This window comes from Hemibagrus wyckioides, linkage group LG23, assembly GCF_019097595.1.
Source record: "Hemibagrus wyckioides isolate EC202008001 linkage group LG23, SWU_Hwy_1.0, whole genome shotgun sequence".
NCBI classification, from domain to species: domain Eukaryota; kingdom Metazoa; phylum Chordata; class Actinopteri; order Siluriformes; family Bagridae; genus Hemibagrus; species Hemibagrus wyckioides.
This window is the reverse complement of record NC_080732.1, coordinates 12,111,973-12,133,564: the sequence shown is the minus strand read 5'-3', so window position 1 is coordinate 12,133,564 and position 21,592 is coordinate 12,111,973. Positions and strand designations below refer to the sequence as shown.

The window sequence follows — 21,592 nt, the reverse complement described above, 5'->3', positions numbered from 1 at the left end:
TCCTATTTGTCAGGAGCTCCACAGGTCAGTATTCATGGCCGGGCTGCTATAGCCAAACGTTTGGTCACTTGTGAGATTGACAAACGTCGTTTTAAATGGTGCCAGCAGCGGAAATCTTCAAACACGTATTGTTCTCTGATGAGTCCGCCTTCAATGTCTTTCCCACATCTGGGAAAGTTATGATGTGTAGAAGCTCCAAAGTGACTTGGCCACTGTTGTCCAAGAGGAATGACACAAAATCCCCCGGTCACTGTGCAGTACTTGTGTCCGTCATTCCCAAGATGAAGTGATGCTGCATTGGCCGCAAAAGGAGGCTCTCCACACTGTACTAATAAATCATTGTGGTCTAAAACCATGTGTTTCCGTTTCATTGTCCAACCCCTGTACAATAACTGTGGTAAGACAGCATGCTTAATCCCAGTTAAAACCAGTTCAGTTCCATGTTGTAACACTACAAAATGTGGAAACATGAATATGTATGGTGCACCCTGTAGTTATAATGCAATGACATTACTTTGCAAACCATATTATTGCTTGTTTTTACTCTGCATATTTTGTTTTGTTTGATCACATAATTCGTACTTAAAAATATTTGTTATCTTAAAAAATACAAGTAAACATTAGATGCCCTGCCCCTGTTTTATTTAGATGGGTCCATCATATGCAACATCTTGAGGGAAATTTGAATTAAGGTTATGAAGGGTTAAGTTCAGGTTCTCTGATTTTGGAAACCTTTATAAAAGCAAATACAATGGCCGTTATCTGTGGTATTTGTTTGTATGGAGTAAACCATACACCATGTTTTGTCCTGTGTTCTGGCAGGTCCGTTTGAGAGTAGAAGATGACTTCCCCATGGTGTGCTATTGGAAACAAAATCTCCTCTCTGGGTCTGGTTGACCTCCCGAAGCGTACACATATGTCAAACTCTGGCATATCTTGTGTAGTGATGTTCCCTGACATCACAGCACACACTTTCACAGTCAGCGTAAGTACAGACTAGTGTGTGACCATGGATGTGTCTAAGACAGGAGTGCAGTGTAATTAAAGAATGAGAGCAGACCTTTATTATAAACATTATATTCAACTGCATGATGCAATTTTGTTTTAAGCCACAAACACACACACATATGAGAATAGCACATAGTGACCCATGATTTAGCAAACTGTATTTAAAAACGTTATCAGAACTGCAGCTGAACTTCCTATTTCATATTAAGTTTGTATGTTGTTTTTGTGTCCAGAAACATGATCCTGGACATGTGTTATTTGAGCTTGCTTTTAAACACCTGGGCATATTAGAGAAGCAGTACTTTGGTCTCCAGATCACTGAAGATACTTCTAGTTCACCTGTGAGTATATTTTTCCACATTTTTACAAATTTACATACAATCAAGTCACACACACACACACACACACACACACACATATATATATATATATATATATATATATACACTATATTGCCAAAAGTATTCGCTCACCCATCCAAATAATCAGAATCAGGTGTTCCAATCACTTCCATGGCTACAGGTGTATAAAATCAAGCACCTAGGCATGCAGACTGTTTTTACAAACATTTGTGAAAGAATGGGTCGCTCTCAGGAGCTCAGTGAATTCCAGCGTGGAACTGTGATAGGATGCCACCTGTGCAACAAATCCAGTCGTGAAATTTCCTCGCTCCTAAATATTCCACAGTCAACTGTCAGCTGTATTATAAGAACGTGGAAGTGTTTGGGAACGACAGCAACTCAGCCACGAAGTGGTAGGCCACGTAAACTGACGGAGCGGGGTCAGCGGATGCTGAGGCGCATAGTGTAAAGAGGTCTCCAACTTTCTGCAGAGTCAATCGCTACAGACCTCCAAACTTCATGTGGCCTTCAGATTAGCTCAAGAACAGTGCGCAGAGAGCTTGATGGAATGGGTTTCCATGGCCGAGCAGCTGCATCCAAGCCAGACATCACCAAGTGCAATGCAAAGCGTCGGATGCAGTGGTGTAAAGCACGCCGCCACTGGACTCTAGAGCAGTGGAGACGCGTTCTCTGGAGTGACGAATCGCGCTTCTCCATCTGGCAATCTGATGGACGAGTCTGGGTTTGGCGGTTGCCAGGAGAACGGTACTTGACTGACTGCATTGTGCCAAGTGTAAAGTTTGGTGGAGGGGGGATTATGGTGTGGGGTTGTTTTTCAGGGGCTGGGCTTGGCCCCTTAGTTCCAGTGAAAGGAACTCTGAATGCTTCAGCATACCAAGACATTTTGGACAATTCCATGCTCCCAACTTTGTGGGAACAGTTTGGAGCTGGCCCCTTCCTCTTCCAACATGACTGTGCACCAGTGCACAAAGCAAGGTCCATAAAGACATGGATGACAGAGTCTGGTGTGGATGAACTTGACTGGCCTGCACAGAGTCCTGACCTCAACCCGATAGAACACCTTTGGGATGAATTAGAGCGGAGACTGAGAGCCAGGCCTTCTCGTCCAACATCAGTGTGTGACCTCACAAATGCGCTTCTGGAAGAATGGTCAAAAATTCCCATAAACACACTCCTAAACCTTGTGGACAGCCTTCCCAGAAGAGTTGAAGCTGTTATAGCTGCAAAGGGTGGACCGACGTCATATTGAACCCTATGGATTAGGAATGGGATGTCACTTAAGTTCATATGCAAGTCAAGGCAGGTGAGCGAATACTTTTGGCAATATAGTGTATATATAGTGTGTTGCTATTCCAATTTTACTCTTCCAATTTTATTATTGTTGTTTTATTATTATTAAAGTTGTATTAATATTAATTAATTTTAGAACATTTTCCTTAAATCATATTAGCGCTCCACCCCAGCATCCCGACCCAGGGTTTGAAAACCTCTGCTGTAGACACAGGCAGCTTTAAAACCTTTTAATCATTCAGTTTTATGGTACAGGATGGACATGTACTGATAATCAGTATTATGATGTACAGTACTTTTATACCAACTACTAAATTACTGCTACCTGCAAACCATTCAGGAGGCTAATATTTCCGTACAGTATTAAGGAGACCGAATTAAGGCGTTACCTTCTGTGGTTTTGTAGACTACCCCATCACATTATAGAGTACCACATGTATGTTCTGATCCTGAATTTTGGAAAATTACAGAGGGTGGAATAGTCGCTGTGGATATTTTTAAAGATAAAAAATGCTGCCCAGTCAGCGCAGATAAATGCATGTATTTTCTTTAAACAGAATATTAGTAGGTGAGATAAAAAGGTTAATTACGGTACAGTGATATTAAAATTTCATATCAGCTAATGCAGTAGTTAGAAATACAGTAGATAACTGTGCTTACATTTGACGTTTTTGCATTTCAGAGGTGGCTGGACCCCAGCAAACCTTTCAAGAAGCAGCTTAAAGGTAGGTACAAAACACACAATCTCTAATTCTAGAAGGAAAAATTTACATCCAGATATCCTAAGGCCCAGTGATGTCGACTTGATTGTGTTGTTTATTTTAAAGTTTTGCATTAAAACGATCTGTTCTAATTATTTTGTGGACAAAAACAATTTGGGTGGGTCTCCTCCACCACCGGACCACTATGGAACTTATAGTCAATAATTGTATAATTACAATTCTGTTTATTAAAAAGTAAATATGAATCATATGGAATATATACCCTCACTGTCAGCTTTATCAGGAAACCCATGTACACCTGCACTTTCATGCAGTTATCTGATCACACACTCATGTGGCAGCAGCACAATGCAAAAAAAACCCCTGCAGATACAGGTCATGTTAATGTTCATATCAGGCATCAGCTCTGGGGAAAAAAGTGTGATCTCAGTGACTTGGATGTTAAATGCTGGTTTGAGTATTTTGTAAACTGCAGATTTTCCAAAGGAATTTCACACATAAGCCTCTAGAGCACATCGAATGGTGGTAAGAAAAAAAAAAATTCTGTGTGTGGAGGGTTTTCAGGCTGAAACATGCATTGTTGAAAGAAATTCGAGACAGCAGGAAGCATATACTATAGTAGTTTTATTTCTTTGAATAATACCTAACCAGAAAGCAGCTATTTGCATTAACGGAAGCACCTGGATAGGACTCAGGGAGAATAACGCGTGGTGTTTGTGTTTCTGGGATATTTGAAAGCTGTTAGAACATCAGAAATCTATATTACCTAATACACTATATTGCCAAATGTTTTGGGACACCCTTCCAAATCATTGAATTCAGGTGTTGTTTTAAGGGGTTTGACATGGCCCCTTAGTTCCAGTGAAAGGAACTCTTAATGCTTTTTGGACAATTTCATGCTCCCAACTTTGTGGGAACAGTTTGGGAATGACCCCTTCCTGCACACCAGTGCACAAAGCAAGGGTCATAAAGACATGGATGAGCGAGTTCAGTGTGGAGGAACTCCTGACCTCAACCCGATAGAACACCTTTGGGATGAATTAGAGAGGAGACTGTGAGCCAGGCCTTCTTGTCCAACATCAGTGCCTGACCTCACAAATGCGCTTTAGAGGAATGGTCAAAAATTCCCATAAACACACTCCTAAAACTTGTGGAAAGCCTTCCCAGAAGAGTTGAAGCTGTTATAGCTGCAAAGGGCGGGCCAACTCGCTTTAATTCATCCCATAGGTGTTCTATCGGGTTGAGGTCAGGACTCCTGACCAAACTCGTTTATCCATGCATTTATGGACCTTGCTTTGTGCACTGGTGTCCAAAATGTCTTGGTATGCTGATGCATTAAAAGTTCCTTTTATTGGAACTAAGGGGTCAAGCCCAACCCCTGAAAAACAACACCTGAATTCAATGATTTGGAGGTGTGTCCCAAAACTTTTGGCAATATAGTGTATTTTATCAATTCAATGATTGAATATTAACTGAAAACCTCCTACAGTTTTTTGCAATTTGACAAAAAAAAAAACATTTGATGCAAAACAAAATAAGATCTAGGACAATTTTTGGAAGTAAGCGCAGCATGAACATGATTCCATGTTAACTTGAGCACAGTAGCATACATTTACTTGCAAAACAGCTTGATATAATAATTACTTACATATACTTGATATAATCAGCTATAAAGAATAAAAATAGTGTCAACTGACTCAGAATGTCGTTTAATTAATCAATACTAAAACGAATAGCTGGGTATAAATGTTGTCTCAGCTGTCGCAGTCCTTTTCTTCTCATAGGCCTTTCTTATCTCTCATTCTCCCAGGGTCTTCTCCATTCTATTTAATATTCCAAGTGCGGTTCTTCATCTCTGACCCTAACTCTCTTCAGCATGAACAGACCAGGTGTGTGTATGTGTGTGTTTCTGTGCCTATAGACCTATGTATGAGTCTGTACATATATGTCTGTATATTTATATTTGCGCATGTTACTGTTTGTTGGAGTCTTTATCTAAAGACACTAATTACAACCTTTTCTTTGCAGACACTTTTATTTTTTGCAAATTAAGAAGGACATTCGGGAGGGCAGGTAACACAGATTCAGTAGTTTTACTGTCGTTGACTCAGTGTGTAATGCCAAATCAAAATATACAGCATGATTCAGTTCAGCCTTTTCTTTCTATGTGATCCTAGCTGATTTTCATATAAAATATTTTGCATAGTAGTCAAATACTTAGTACATAGTTTATATAAATGGATTCAGTTTAAGCTAACAGTAAAGGCTGCACATCCACCATTCATGTAGTCCTGGAAGTATGAATAATTGAAATATCTGAATATTTTTAAATGTAATTTTAATGTCTTTTACCTGCAGGTTAAAGTGTCCACTAAGCTCTGCTGTGGTGCTGGCATCCTATGCGGTTCAATGTAAGTCTTAAACATGCTTACTGAATGGTCAGTTATATTTCCTTGTTTTAAACCATATAATAGTGGCATGTAGGTGTAATAGGTAGTGTTGTCACATCAGCTTGAAGGGTCCCCAGTTTGACCCTCAGCTTGGGTTACTGTCTGTGCAGAGTCTCCCAATGTGTGTGCTCCCAATGTCCACATTCGATTCCTCTGGAATCTTTCCAGCTCATTTAGGGTGATTAACTGTGCTAAATTGCCCTATGTAAGAATGTGTGTGTGCATGGTGTCTAGTGATAGACTTGCCACCATGACCCTAAAGACAACTGGTTACTGAAGATAAATGAATGATGCACACTAGAAGAGCAATGACAATGAATTAATAGCAAACTTTTTGTTTCATAAACAGCTGAATTTGGAGACCATATTCCTGAGTCTGCTCCAGGATATCTTGGAAAAATCTACTTCCTTCCTGATCAGGACAAGGAATTCCTTTTTAAAGTAGAGTCGTTGCATCCTCAGCACAAGTATGTGCATGTACACATATGCAGAATATACTGTATATACTGTAATGACAACGCATTTATGGATGTGCATGTGCCACGTGTTGGTGTGTATTCCACTTGTGTGTGGCTTTGAGTGTGTGTGTGTGTGTAAGAGTGGTGGAAAGAGCAGGAGTGAGTAACTGTGAGTAACTGCATTCCAGAGGCCTATCTCAGAGTGAGGCAGAGTTGTGTTACCTGAACACAGCTAGAACCTTAGATCTGTATGGAGTAGAGCTTCATAGTGCACAGGTAACACATCCATTGCATGATATCAAAGCTTTTGATTGACATTATTATTTCAGTGCTTATTGGACAATAAGGAGTGGGAAAGAGAGTAGATCCTTAAAGGTGCATGACTAATTGGGAAAATGATTATTTCTTAGGATGCTAGTAACCCCTCTCTCTGGGTTGGGATTGCATCAGGAGGCGTGGCCATGTTTTGCAATTTGGTTTGTTCCAGTTTCTTCCCCTGGTGAGAGATAATCTCGTAGCCTTTTTGTCTGACAGTTAGATAACACTGTTATTATTAATAAATAGTATTAATAATTTTAAAATAATAATAAAAAACTGTGGCTGTATTGAATATCCATCTGCTTTTCTTCAGGGTGTTTTCCCAAAAGAAAAAGCTTTACTGTGAATACACAGTCCATTGTGCACTCTGACACAATTAATGATTAATGTTTGAAATGTTTACTTGCAACCTTAACAGCTGATTTCACATGACTAGAGGAATTACAACACAATCCTTGGTTGTCTGAAACTGGACCTGGTCCCAGATGTTAAAGCTCCCTAAAGTGATCAGGGAATTTTGACTGCATAGTTTATTATACAGAACAAACTTTTTTTTTCATTTATTCACCAAGGTCTTGAAATTGCAGTATTTAGCAATATAATCATATCCATATAATGCAGTCAGTAGAGTAAATCATAAAATGCTGTTAATTCTTATTAAGGTACACTCTGTTCACTTATCTGTTTTACTCTCAGGATCAATATAATCAAGATTTCATTCAAAAGAAAGAGATTCTTCATTCACCTTCGACGGAAACATGTAAGTTTCTAGAGGAACAGGTAAGTTTGTTTTTGTTGTTCAAGCAGAAAGAGTTGTTAAAGTCTTTGTGTTTTTATGTAGGGGGCAGTTGGCCCGCAAGCGGTGTCTCTGTCCATGCCCAGCTCTCGTTCCTGTAAAAACCTCTGGAGGTCCTGTGTGGACCATCACACATTCTACAACAGAAAAAACTTGCATGCTGTCTCCAAACCTAGGTACATTTTCACACTTGGAAGTCCATCATTGGTTTCTTGTTTCATTTTGCTTTTGGGTTCCAGCAGTGACCTGGTTTCTGGATGTGTTTTGTGTTGAAGGTCTGTCCCTCTGTATCGGAAACTAGTAGGCGAGGTGATGTGGAACCCCTTAATAAGGTCTCTTTCCACTGAACATCTGGAAACCAAAAGTCTCCCCTCAAGATCTCCACCCAGTACACCTAATTGGTACTGTGTTTATATTGCTATTGATGATATACGAATTATTAATAGGAATCAGTGGTTTAATGATTAAATTTTGTCGCTGTTTTAGGCGCAGTCCTCGGCTGCGACATGATTTCCGTAAGCCCCGTCCATCTTCTGTAGACAACCTTACTAACGACATGAGTTATGTGACTGAGAGTGAAGATGTGTTCTATACTTACAGGTAAAAATGAAACGGTGGCCTTTGCCTGTTCTCTCTCTCTCTCTCTCTCTCTCTCTGTCTGTACATTATGAACTATAAACTCCCAATTGTTATTCAGCTGCTCGAGTCAGTAAACAGTACACATTTATTTAATAAAGGAAACCCCAGGAAGAGCCCCTCAGTGCTCACTCCCAATCTGATGACAACACTTTGGATGAGGAAGACTGGCAGACTCTCTGGGATAAGGTGAGAGAAAATGTATAAGGTCAGATCATGGACAAAGAAATTTGGCATAACACACATACACAGCAATTTTGGATTCTATCTGGGATCGCTTTAAATGGTGCCTTGTTAAGGCTAGAAGTACTGTTTCAAATTTGTCTCACTGCAAAGTGTAGCCAGGGAAAAATAACACTAAATCCCCTACACAATAATGCTCTTGTTAATGTTCATTCCCTTGTTGTACTATGATACATATACTAGTTAACCCAGAATCTCAGATTCATGCCTGCTCTCATTGTTCATAGTGCAAATTAAACTAATGTCACTTTGATTTGTTTAGAGAGCACATAAATCAATGTAGGCACATTTATAATAGCCTTAATAATATGAAATATTTAATCAAATAAATTAACAAAAGAAATGTGAGAAATACTTTCCACTGAGCCCATACCCAGGGTCAGTATCAGGCCATTTTTTAGGGAGTGGGGGGGTGGGGATGAATTCTATCCGATAATGTGAACAATATTTCAGTTGTATTTGGTAATTGGAACTGGAAATGTTTGTGTATATAAAGAGTGTTTAACATATATTTTTTAATTTATTGGTTTTATTAAATTTATATTTTTATACTTAATTATTAGGGATTCAAGCACAATGTTGTTATTGTATTATTATTATTATTATTATTATTATTATTATTATTACTATTATTATTATTAACAACAACAATATTTTATATTAACAATAACAATAACAATATTAACTATTTATTTGTTTGTTTGTTTTCTTCTCTTGTGTCTTAAAACTGATCGTGCAGACCAAACTGTAAGGCTTAGAGACTTGAATATTTGAGGGTTGGTAAAACAGTTAACAGTCTCGCCCTGATCGTCCACACGGTGGCGCTAGAGTGGTCAAAACATTAATATTTTATGAAACTGGCTATAAATTTTGAACGGTTTGTCACTGACTCCAGTTAAGTTAAAAGTCGAACGAAACATAAATTATATACTATGAGCAGTTTCGGAACAGCACCACCTACTGGTCACAATTGTAATTTTTGCTTCTGTATAACTTCTGTTTTATTTGTCCTAAAATAATTTAAGCAGTATCATTAGTTTCAGGGAAGCATACCTAAAGTCGCCTGACACTTTTGAATTGTATGCTAAAGCTGTATTTAAAAACGTGTTATTCTTTTCCTGTATTAGTGCTTATAGACATGCTAAATAATATATGGCATCTTTTTATACAAGTTTTATACAAGTTGGTTTTTGATATGCATGTAACCAATCAATTGCTATATATATAGCTTTGGGGGACACCCCTATTGCTTTTCAGGGGTTGGCCCCTTAGTTCCATTGAAAGGAACTCTTAATGCTTCAGCATACCAAGACATTTTGGACAATTGAATGCTTTCACTGGAACTAAGGGGCCAAGCCCAACACCTGAATTCTTAGTAGTGTTTAAAGAAGAAAATATTGGATAGATATCAATATCAAATGATACGGTTTTGGCGTCGCTTTTTGTATCGGAAAAGAAACCATGGTGAAACAGTAATAGTTCCTTAAATATGTGTTAAAAATGTTGTGGGATTGTTTTATTTTTTACCTCAGACTGTATATGAACATTTTGCGCATTATTAATAACTGGTAATGCCCATCATATCCAAAATGGCTGACAATTTAAGCACACCCATTTATGCCAATATTTAAGAGTGCCTGATAATTTCTTCCATTTGAAATGCAATAATTAGAAAAGGAAATAGTCACAGACTACTTATTATTTTCTTCTTCTTCTTCTTCTTCTTTTTATTGTGGTAGGATATGGAAGCTGATGGAGAACTTCTGCTAATCAGGTTCAAACCTGACAAAGATGGCAAGTTTGGATTCAATGTCAAAGTGAGTGTATTCTGTTATATGTGTAATGACCACGCGTGTTTTTGCTGATTGCATTTCACCTTATGTACTGTCGAATGGGTGTTTGTTTATTTTAGGGAGGTGTGGATCAGAAGATGCCTTTGGCAATCTCTCACGTAAATCCTAATTCTCCGGTAAGGAGTATGAACAGATTTGGATTTGCATTCGCATTCGTTCACAACATGTAATACTGCATGTAACGCTGCCGCTTTGTTGCAGGCTGGTCACTGTGTCCCTGCATTGCTGGAGGGAGATCAAGTGCTCTTGATAAATGGACGTGACATTTCAGAACACACACATCAACAAGTGGTCATGTACATCAAAGCCAGCAGAGAGTCCCACAGCAAGGAGCTCGCCCTGCTTGTACGCAGAAAAGGTTTGTTGATCTACTGTGAAAGTGAATGTTGGTCTTTTGACAAATTTGCAGGGGGAAAACTTCAGCTCAGCTAGTGGTTTTGCTCGATCAGGATTTACCTTTGTTTGGAACAGGCTTTTACTGGTTATTTTCCAGTCTGCACACAGTCATTCAGATACAGGTCATGAGCTTCAGTTAACTTTAACACCAAATATTAGAATGCAGAAGAAATGTGACGTTAACTGTGGCACATCCAACTCTATCCCCAATATGCATGTCGGTGTAGTCTGGCTAATATAGCTAGGTCAAATGTAACAGCAGACAGTATGCTGAGGGAATACCACTAATGTAAGGTCATGGAATATGCACAGGGTGATTTTTACCACTCCTGCAAATTCGGAGGTGTAAAATAGCAGCAGTTTGCCTAATATTGACTAATAAAGGATGCTGTGTGCTTGTAGGTGTCTCTTTGCGAGCTGAAACCTCACTACAATTTCCAGGCAGATTTAACCTTCCAGAAGAAATTCCTCCTTCTCCTGGTCACCCATCTGGAGAGTCACTACAAGAGTCGATGAACCGTCTGGAGAGGGGATTGAATTCTGGCACTTTGCTTTTGCAATTTGATGTAAGGATTTCCAGGCATGTTCGTATGTGATTTTTTTTTTGCCCTGGGCATGTCCGCCTGAAGCATGTGTTCAAATTGGTTGATGATCCTTGCACGTGTGTGTGTGTGTGTGTTTTGATACTCACAGAAATTACACAGGAGGAACCCAGAACGGTCATTGTCTTGTGCACAGCTGCCTGAGAACATGGAAAAGAATCGGTACAAAGATGTGTTACCGTGTAAGTTTCTATAGATGGTGTCAAAAAGAAAAGACACCTTTGTTTCTTTCTGACAGGCAAAATGATGTGAGTATTGAACTCAAAATTCTGGAAATGCCATTATCACAATAATTATAGTTTGTGATTTTTTTTTTTTTTTTTTTTTCCCCCCACTACATGTGTCAGCAGTCAGTGCTTCGTTTATTGTTATTGCATTTTTGGATTCAGTTTTTCAGCATGTCTAAAGGTTTTTGAATCGGAACCTGAATGTCTTTTGTCGTTTTGTGATTATGACTGAGCTATGTTATGATTGCATACGCAAAGCTATGAGATGTGAGTGGATTACAGTTACAGTCAACTGTATCATTTTATTTTATTCTGTTTCAGTTCAGACAAAATGCTCTTTAGAAACTAGGTTGATGAGGCATTTTGTTAGATAATCCCTAAATCGCCATTTCCTGATTCTTTACTCTATCTCTCCCTCTGCTTCCATTAGATGACTTCACCAGGGTGGTGTTACAGACGGAGGTGGATAATTACATCAATGCGAGTCATGTGAAGGCTAGTACACACACATACACACCAACACAAATACTGTACTTGTTAGTAGCCTCTATTACTTTAAAGATCAGGGTGATGTTTTAGACTTTCAGAAGTAGTGTTTATACAGCCAAATATATATTGTGTTTCCAAAAGAGGTCTGCCACCAAGATTAATAGTAACCCTGCATTCACACTAGCAAGCACCAATAAGCTTGTGTCACTCCCAGTTTCTCTTTTGTGTTAGCACACTACCGAGATCATTTGCAGGGTTCTGCTGTCTAGCTTCAAGTTCGCTAAGATATTGCAGTAGCCATGTTGTACACTATATGAAATTATTTTGGAACTAAGTTGGAATCACAATTGTAAAAGATGAATCAGGATTTTCTTTCACTGGAAATCGAATGGTTTAACAAAGTCGGTATTCAAGAACTCAAATGGTCTGCACACAGTTCTGACCTCAAGCCCACTGAACACGTTTGAGATGACAAACTGCTCCCCAGGGCTCCTCATCGAACATCAGTGCCAAAACGTGCTAATAATCCTACAGCAAGATGGGCGCATCCTGACAGCCATGCTTTAAAATCTAGTAGAAAGCCTTCCAAGGAGAGTAAAGGATATTCTTCAGTGAGTGAGGTGTAAATCTGGAATGGGAATAAATTGGAATTAATAAATTGTTAATTCCCACTCTTCCGGGAAGGCTTTCTGCTCGATTTTGGAGCATAGCTGTGGGGATTTGCCCGTTTAGCCTCAAGGGCATTAATGAGTTTGGGCACTGATGTTGGGTGAGGAGGCCTGGCACGCAGTCTGCATTCCAGTTCATCCCAAACGTGTTCAGTGAGATCGAGTTCAGAGCTGCATGCATTTCTTTAACACCAACCTTGGCCAACCATAGTTTCATGGAACTCATGTTGTGCATGGGGGCATCGTCAGGCTGGAACATTTTAAGGCTCTTTAGGTTAAGTAAAGGGAAATCTATTTTATCTTAATTATCTGCTACAGCATGTAAAGACATGATAGACCATCGTGTGCCTCCATGTGTTTGTAGTAGAGCGTTTGGGGATGGCACACATATGGGAGTGTCATGGTCAGGTATACACATATTTTTAGCCATGGGCTCCTGAATAATTTGTATCATATTATGATAAACACTGTGTCATCGGAACTAAATTCAAATATGCATAAATTTGATATGGATACACAACCACAGTATAGCTAGAAAGAGTTCTTCATTAGCTTCGAAATGACACCACGAGAGAGCTCTGTTGTGGGTTAAAATGAAACTCAAGTTCTGTTCCTGTTAATAGTTTTCCCCATTTTCAGTCAAATTCTTGGTGGGGAGAATTTATAAATGTATTTATATATTTTTTTAAGAAATTGTGAAACTGTAGTACATTTGGTTTAAAATATTATAATATTAAACCTCTGTTTATAATCATTTTTTACTTATTCAGAAATAACCAGCATGTATGTACAGAAAAAAAAAAACAGTTTTGAATTGTTTATGATTCTGAAATTCATAAAATAGGAGTCAGTCCTAATTTTTATTCATTTCTCATTTTATTCTAAATATTCTGAAAATTAAATCAAACCCTGTGCTCCTTAAACAACTTCACATTTAGCCAACTGCCTTCTGCCTCACAACCAAGCTGAATACAGTGAAAGCATAGAAGGTTTTACTGAAGAATTTTTGAGCTGCCACAAATCCGTGAGCAACACCAGACATCAAATTTTACCAAAGGTTTGACCTGAAAATAGATACAAATGATAATGGTAATCGTTATTGCTGCGAAGACAGATTTAGTGCATATGGCTATTAACACTTAGGAGTCATTAAATATCAATGGACCCAAGCACATGTTCATATTGGTTAGATTACAGGCACACTGAGAAAGGCTGTAAAGCAGTGACTGATACTTTCCAGTTTGATTTATCTGTTGCTTACATTATAAATTTTCTGTGACCATTTATAATTTGGGACTATTATAATATTCAAACATTATGTCCGTAGCATGTGTGATATACCGTATGTGACCAACACCTTTACAAAGAGTCAGTGTGTCTCAAAGGCCATATGCCCTTCTGCCACATCCACCATCGAACAAAATCTAAAGAATAATCCACGCTGGATGACTATGCTAAGTAGGGGGGCATTTTATACTCTTCATTTATACTTTGTATTTTTGAAAATAGTAGCACAATCTCCATTTTATTAGTTATATTAAATAGCAATATTTCTAACATTAATTTGTAAAATAAATGAAAGTGATGATTGAGTCCACATTTGTCAGTGAACTGACATGTATAACATGTATAACTACCCCTATTTTGGGAACTCCTGACCCCCTGCGAGCCATCTTCAATAAAAATTGATTTGAAAGTGGCTGTTTATTAGAGCTTCCTTCAAGAACCACCAGACTAAACACTTCCTTCAATGTACCATCAGATAATTGTTCCTCTTGTTCCACTTTCACAGCCACTTTCGGAGTAAGCATTACCTTGGATAACTTCTAATACACTAAGAAACATTTTCACTACCAGTTGTTCCATATGAACCTGATGTGAAATGCAGCTGTGTTAAAGACTATGCCATTCAAATAGACCTTATCTTCCCAGTCACCTGCTTTGAGCTATTTGGCTATAGAACAAGTTATAGTGGATCCAGGAAACACTTTATGTGACTTTAGTGCACACCCATCTGATCTATCTGGAACTCCTGGTTCAGACACCACAGTGTGATCTTCACAAGCAAGCTGCCCTAGTCTTCAATCCACTGGATAAAAAACAATGTAAGGCACTTCAGTAAAGAAAAAGAAAAAAACATTTCAAAACCTCTGACTAGCACATGCTTCCCTGTGGCCATTAGTAGACAGGTAACACTATCTATAAAAGGAAAGACTCAGTAGTTCCTGAGTCACAGAGATCACACTACACTCCCAACCAGACAAAAATACACTTCCCTCTGAAATAATGTTCGGAAAGTTAATAATAGTTATTCTTAAAAAAGAATAAAGAGTATTAGCAGCGCCAGTGTGTTGTTCACAAGTGACTAATACAACAGGTTTGGCTAACGTTCCCTACTTAATAAGGAACACTCAGGCATTTTACAATGAGGCAAACCATGTCAAACATAATGAAATAGCTAGTCCCTTCCACTGTGGACTTCCAATTATACAATTTTTGTTTTCAGCCTGATCACTGCCTGGCTTGATCCCAAGGTTGCTTAAACAGTGTATGAAAACTTTCGGATAATTTAAATAGGTGGCCATACATTAATACATATTTTATCAAGTAAAGGATCAGCGTAAACCTCTAACTCTTTTTAAGTTAATGTTGGAGCCATTGTGATGTCCTAGTAATATCAAAAGCTGTCAGGAGGAAAAACTGGCAGAGAAGATGCAGGCTGAGGAACATCCCTTATAGTCGATTATATTTCCTTTAACTCAAGTATGAGCCTCCCATTCAGTTCATGGTAGCCTGGCAGATTGAAGCTTGCATTTGTCTCTCCTGCAAAGCTCTTTTATTTTGAATTCACATACAGTGAGGGAAAAAATGATTTGATCCCCTGCTGATTTTGTATGTTTGCCCACTGACAAAGAAATGATCAGTCTGTAATTTTAATGGTAGCTGTATTTGAACAGTGAGAGGCAGAATAACAACAAAAAATCCAGAAAAACGCATTTCAGAAAAGTTCTACATTGATTTGCATTTTAATGAGTGAAATAAGTATTTGATCCCCTATCAATCAGAAAGATTTCTGGCTCCCAGGTGTCTTTTATACAGGTAAGGAGCTGAGATTACAGTAGGAGCACTCTCGGGGAGTGCTCTTAATTTCAGTTCGTTAACTGTATGAAAGACACTTGTCCACAGAAGGAAGCAATCAATCAGATTCCAAACTCTCCATCATGGCCAAGACCAAAGAGCTGCCCATGGATGTCAGGGACAAGATTGTAGACCTACACAAGGCTGGAATGAGCTACAAGACCATCGCCAAGCAGCTTGGTGAGAAGGTGACAACAGTTGGTGCGATTATTCCCAAATGAAAGAAACGCAAAAGGACCATCGGTCTGGGGCTCCATGCAAGATCTCACCTCATGGAGTTTCAATGATCATGAGAATGCCGAGGAATCAGCCCAGAATTACACTGGAGGATTTTGTCAATGATCTCAAGGCAGCTGGGACCATAGTCACCAAGAAAACAATTGGTAACGCACTACGCCGTGAAAGACTGAAATCCAGTAGCGCCCGCAAGGTCCCCCTGCTAAAGAAAGCACATGTACAGGATCATCTGAAGTTTGCCACATCTGAATGATTCAGAGGAGAACTGGGTGAAAGTGTTGTGATCAAATGAGACCAAAATCCAGCTCTTTGGCATCAACTCAACTCTCCGTGTTTGGAGGAGGAGGAATGCTGCCTATGACTCCAAGAGACCATCCCCACCTCAAACATGGAGGTGGAAACATTATGCTTTGGGGGTGTTTTTCTGCTAAGGGGACAGGACAACCGCACCGCATCAAAGGGACGATGGACGGAGCCATGTAACGTCAAATCTTGAGTGAGAACCTCCTTCCCTCAGCCAGGGCATTGAAAATGGGTCATGGATAGATATTCCAGCCTGACAATGACCCAAAACACACGGCCAAGGCAACAAAGGAGTGGTTCAAAAAGAAGCACATTAAGGTCCTGTAGTGGCCTAGCCAGTCTCCAGACCTTAATGCCATAGAAAATCTGTGGAGGGAGCTGAAGGGTCAGCCACAAAACCTTAATGACTTGGAGAGGATCTGCAAAGAGGAGTGGGCCCAAATTCCTTGAGATGCACACCATGTGTGCAAACCTGGTGGCCAACTACAAGAAATGTCTGACGTCTGTGATTGCCAACAAGGGTTTGCCACCAAGTACCAAGTCATGTTTTGCAAAGGGGTCAAATACTTATTTCACTCAATAAAATGCAAATCAATGTATAACTTTTTTGAAATGTGTTTTTCTGGATTTGTTTGTTGTTATTCTGTCTCTCACTGTTCAGATAAACCTACCATTAAAATTACAGACTGATCATTTCTTTGTCAGTGGGCAAACGTACAAAATCAGCAGGGGATCAAATCATTTTTTCCCTCACTGTACTATGCTGGCAGAAAAAGGCAGTAGGGCCTCAGGAGAACCTGGCTCCCTGTGCCATTTCCACAAGAATTCCCTTTTCTAGTAAAGAAACTGTCAGTCTTTTAGGTCATCATTAGTGCATCTCTAGCAGTTCATCTGGGGGATCGTCTATAATTCATCTGCTGTGAGAGCCCATGCCAATCTAGAAAAGGCAGTGAAAGTCTACAAAACTAACTAGTTTAGCATAGGCAATGATCACAACCTACTCAACAGGGTCCACACCTAGAAAACACACCCACCAACCCAAAATTCCCTCACAAAAGATACATACACCCTACAACAAAATTCAATATTATAAATTCAGAGCTCATAAAAATAAAATTTAGAACACTCTATCTACAAATGAAGTACTACTACTCACAAGACTCAGCAGAGATTTGTAATAAGCCATAGTCTCCATAAAGGAACACAAATCTCCTTGCAGTATGCCAGTAACTAGACCAACACCAGGTTATTACACAAAACCACTAAACAAACACCGGATTGTAAAACTGATGCACATAGATGCTGATTCAGCACCACTAAAATAATAGCATACAGGAAACGAAACCACAAAATATCAGTACAGTACCAAGGGGACTCTGAGGACTCCACAACTGGCAACCCAGTTATTAAGTATAGAATATATTAATAGTGTTAGCACCTTTCAATAGTTTTAACTACTGTTAATGCTATAAGCAACGTCGCTATTTCACTGGACAAGAGTGGCAGCTCTTGTCTCAGAACCCCAGCAGATACAGTAAAATGGCCTTTTAACATAGATCAATTTTCCCAGTCATCATAAAATCCTCTGTGGCCATAACAGTGTTTTTGGCAAATAATTGGAATCCAGTTAAATTGGAATTATGGAGTGAATAATGTCCTTACATGAGAAATATTTGTGCACCTTTATGATACCAAGACTGAGAAAAAGAAGAATTTTTGTTTTCCTTATCCAATACTCAAATTTTTGGGCTGTACGTTCTGGTCTTTTGTCTGGTTTTTAAGATGCACTTGGGCTGAAAACCTGAAAACTCTGGTCTATGATATTACGTTTTTGTTGTGTGCCTAAAGGCACTAAAGGCATTCAGATGGAGCTGGTAGACTGTATGCTGGATGACTGTCTGTTGTCGACTCTTACAGTGAATCTTTTTTTAGCCCGGCATAATTTATGCACTTGCACACCCTCTCCCTCAGAGAAAACGAAATAAATTACCAATTACCACCACTGAGTTGGGTTTAGATCAACTCCGGTTTACTTCTTATCTTACAAATTAACTTCACAGCTATTCAGAGCCTTACCAGGATTGGGGTATGCTTTTGAGTGACAGCCAAGTATTCAAACACAATCCCTATAGAGAGTAAATGTCCAAAAAGAGCCAAAAAAAGAACAATCCAAAACAACAGTGATCCCTAGGGATGGACTGAGTCTAAGGAATCTAGCAGAGACGCTGCAAGATGCCACAGTGGTTGAAATGGTTTTAAATGACTCACCCACACACTGATTTTAAGGGGAAAAAATAATGAAAACTTGCAAGAAGATCCCCAGACAAGTCCCTAGGTTTTATTAGGAAACTTGAAAATGATGAGAAACAATGCTACTCTGGTAAACTTGGTCAAAAAGTTTGACTGGGAATTAAAGCACCTTTGAGTTTCTTATACTTTTATTTTCAAGTTAAAAATCAGACGTTTGGCTCAAAAGGTCTTCATGTAAACGTGTAAAGCATCGATGTTACACCCCAAGAATGTTGAGTCTTACCCTTCTCGTGTTTATTTCCAACATTTTTTACAGTTTGTTATCCTGCCATATGCCTGCCTTTTTATACTTTTACCTCCTTCAGATTGTCTATAGGCTGTCAGCATTGTTGCCATTCCAATATTGTCTAATGTAGCTTTGTTTTCCAGTTGTCATGATAGATACTACCCAAATTATTAGGTGTAATTCTAAACTAATAGAAGTATTATTAAACCAATTGTTGTGACATTTAAGAAAACAAAGGCTTACAGTTGGCTTAGAAAGGCTTAGACTGTTGGAGAGGGCTCATTTTGAAGCTGGTGTTCCTGATTAAGCCCTGTTCAAACCTATCCTAGCTCTATGATCCTCTGAGTGGCATGAGGGATTTATAATCTACATTAGTTTTATGTAGATTTGGAATCAAGGATCAGGAAAGTGCTATAATGTGTGTGTGTGTGTGTGTGATTTAGACTGAGCCAGCAGGTACCACATTACGTTATGTGGCATCACAGGGACCACTGCCAAACACATGTACTCACTTCTGGAGGAGTGTATGGGAGCAGGGAGTCAGTGTGATCATCATGTTGACCACACTGACTGAGAGAGGAAAGGTAGGTACCTCAAACAAGCTCTAAGAAACATTATGAAACATATATTGTGTATACAGACGTACACTGCAAGCACACACAGCTCCATTGACATAAATGAACAGAACTGTATTTGCACATTATACACAGAAGGACCCTATTCAACTGCCATAACACACACACACACGCGCACACACACACGCTCACAGTTTAATTGTGACTGCTGTATTCTTGAGCTCAGCTTGACTGTTGCTTGGTAACCATTTGGTCTAAATTCTTTCCTAGGGTGATTTGATATTTTGTGTGTGTGCATGTGTGTGTATGCTTTGCTTAATAATCTTGGCACTGTTTTAGACCAAATGCCACCAATACTGGCCTCATCCTCCTGAAATGAAGGACTATGACTACCTTCAAGTGTGCTGTCATTCTGAAGAGTGTAACCTGACCTATGTCATCAGAGAGCTAACGCTCACACACACTAAGGTAACAAACACACACATTCGTGTAAAGTTGGGTAAAGAGGGAATACCTGATTTCTCCAGGTCGCTGAGTAGTACTATAAAATAGTATTTATTTTCAGAAGAAAAATCCTTAAAAGTTACCTAAAGCTATTTAAAACTTTTAGGGAGTGCACTCATTTAATACACTTATGGTGTGCCAGATTTCTATGTTTGGTTATAGTTTTTGCAACATAAATTCGTCTTTCCTTAGTTTCATCTCATTGAAACGGTGTTAAATAAAACAAAACAAAGCAAAGCCCTTTATACCTTCAACCAGAATTTGTTACTATTTATCTGTGTACATGTTATGAGCATTTCTTTGCATGTGTGGTCACACATTTTCACCACAGGACCACACACACACACATACATGCACACATACACACATGCATGATGATTGCTGGAGAACAGAGACCCATCTGTTGTAGCTGTTGGTGGGAGTTAATCTGAGCATGGGCAGCAGACGGAGGTTATATCACACATTCATTGGCCATACACCGTGTGTGTTTGTTTATGCCTGGGTTAGTGGAGATGGAAAGGTAGATTAATGCATGATACCGCAATCAATTGACTTGTTCTTTCCACCTTGTGACCTTGCTGTAGCAATTATTGTGGACATCACATTGAAGCAGTGTGCATCTGCATCTGTATGTGCAGCCTCTAGCACATGGTAACAGTTTTCCCCGCTTTAGTACCCCGTTTGAGCGCTTCCGTGGTCTTTATAATTAGATAATGCAGAAGGATCAGCCGAATGGGGCGAGCAGGCCATTTGTTGCCTTATGAATCATCTAATGTCAGATTCAGTGGTTTCACCTAATTGGTGCCTTAAGAATCGAAATTAAGCCTGAAGCTTAGACACTTAATGGATCAAGTCATAAATGATCAATTTATTGTTACAGGTTTATAGTTATTTAAATCTGCCATAAGTCACTATAAATGTTAAAACTGGTTCAATACTAATAAGTTGCACTGGAACACCATTGTATTCCTGTCAGCATGAAATTAAAATTTGTAAGGCATTGCTCTGTTATAAAATGATTATGCTAATTAACCAAGATAAATTTGTCACTGTAGCGAGGTTTAATTGCTTCCGTTTTTCCGAAGAGTGTTATTGATTATAAAACCGCTTGAGTCTATGCTTTTCTTTTTCTTTTTTTCCCGGCTTATCCTAAGTCTCAATAAATGGGAACATGTAATAGTGCATGTCATGTATAATCATAGCACTGGGTATGGAAGAGATGTGCTGTAAATCTCTCGGCAGTTAAACGCGTACAGGGGTGTGTCCGCATGTACCTGTTTTTGTGTTCTTGTTTTCCGCTTCAGTATCTTTGCAATCTAGCAGGGAAAAAGAAGCGTGCCCAGACATGAATTTTCCATTCAGCAAACACTTGCATTCTCTCTCTCTCTCTCTCTCTCTCTCTCTCTCTCTCTCTGTTACTCTCTTTCTCTCACACACACACGAACACATTCTTTTTCTCTCCTCCATTCTCTTTCTGTCTCACTCACTCACTCACTCACACAATCTCTCTCTCTCTCTCTCTCTCTCTCTTAGTTGGGTGAACAGCGCTCCATCACACACCTACAGTATGTGGCCTGGCCAGATCATGGGGTCCCAGATGATTCTTCAGACTTCTTGGACTTTGTCCAGGCAATGAGAAGCAAACGAAAGGGCACTGAACCACTTATGGTCCATTGCAGGTAGGCACGAAGACTGGCACCCATCTAGATGATGGGCAAAGAAACAACACCGATAATTTTCCATTTGAACATTTAGAGAATACAGTAACCTTTAACAAACAG

The 21,592-nt window shown here is 39.2% G+C and overlaps 1 protein-coding gene across 1 annotated transcript in view; it reads left to right on the top strand.

Moving 5' to 3' along the window:
• The window catches only part of ptpn3 (protein tyrosine phosphatase non-receptor type 3), a 39,550-nt gene that overhangs the window by 13,998 nt on the left and 3,960 nt on the right, over positions 1–21,592 (top strand). Inside the window, exons 2-24 of the mRNA XM_058376460.1 lie at positions 823–985; positions 1,242–1,349; positions 3,343–3,385; positions 5,193–5,271; positions 5,411–5,455; positions 5,741–5,793; positions 6,182–6,299; positions 6,479–6,566; positions 6,701–6,789; positions 7,305–7,368; positions 7,450–7,580; positions 7,680–7,805; positions 7,891–8,004; positions 8,142–8,229; positions 10,023–10,100; positions 10,196–10,252; positions 10,338–10,494; positions 10,935–11,098; positions 11,226–11,316; positions 11,792–11,856; positions 19,176–19,316; positions 19,647–19,775; positions 21,345–21,490. Coding sequence (XP_058232443.1) covers positions 842–985; positions 1,242–1,349; positions 3,343–3,385; positions 5,193–5,271; positions 5,411–5,455; positions 5,741–5,793; positions 6,182–6,299; positions 6,479–6,566; positions 6,701–6,789; positions 7,305–7,368; positions 7,450–7,580; positions 7,680–7,805; positions 7,891–8,004; positions 8,142–8,229; positions 10,023–10,100; positions 10,196–10,252; positions 10,338–10,494; positions 10,935–11,098; positions 11,226–11,316; positions 11,792–11,856; positions 19,176–19,316; positions 19,647–19,775; positions 21,345–21,490 — 2,318 coding nt within the window. The 5' untranslated portion in view covers positions 823–841. The remainder of the gene's footprint in view (positions 1–822; positions 986–1,241; positions 1,350–3,342; positions 3,386–5,192; positions 5,272–5,410; positions 5,456–5,740; positions 5,794–6,181; positions 6,300–6,478; positions 6,567–6,700; positions 6,790–7,304; positions 7,369–7,449; positions 7,581–7,679; positions 7,806–7,890; positions 8,005–8,141; positions 8,230–10,022; positions 10,101–10,195; positions 10,253–10,337; positions 10,495–10,934; positions 11,099–11,225; positions 11,317–11,791; positions 11,857–19,175; positions 19,317–19,646; positions 19,776–21,344; positions 21,491–21,592) is intronic.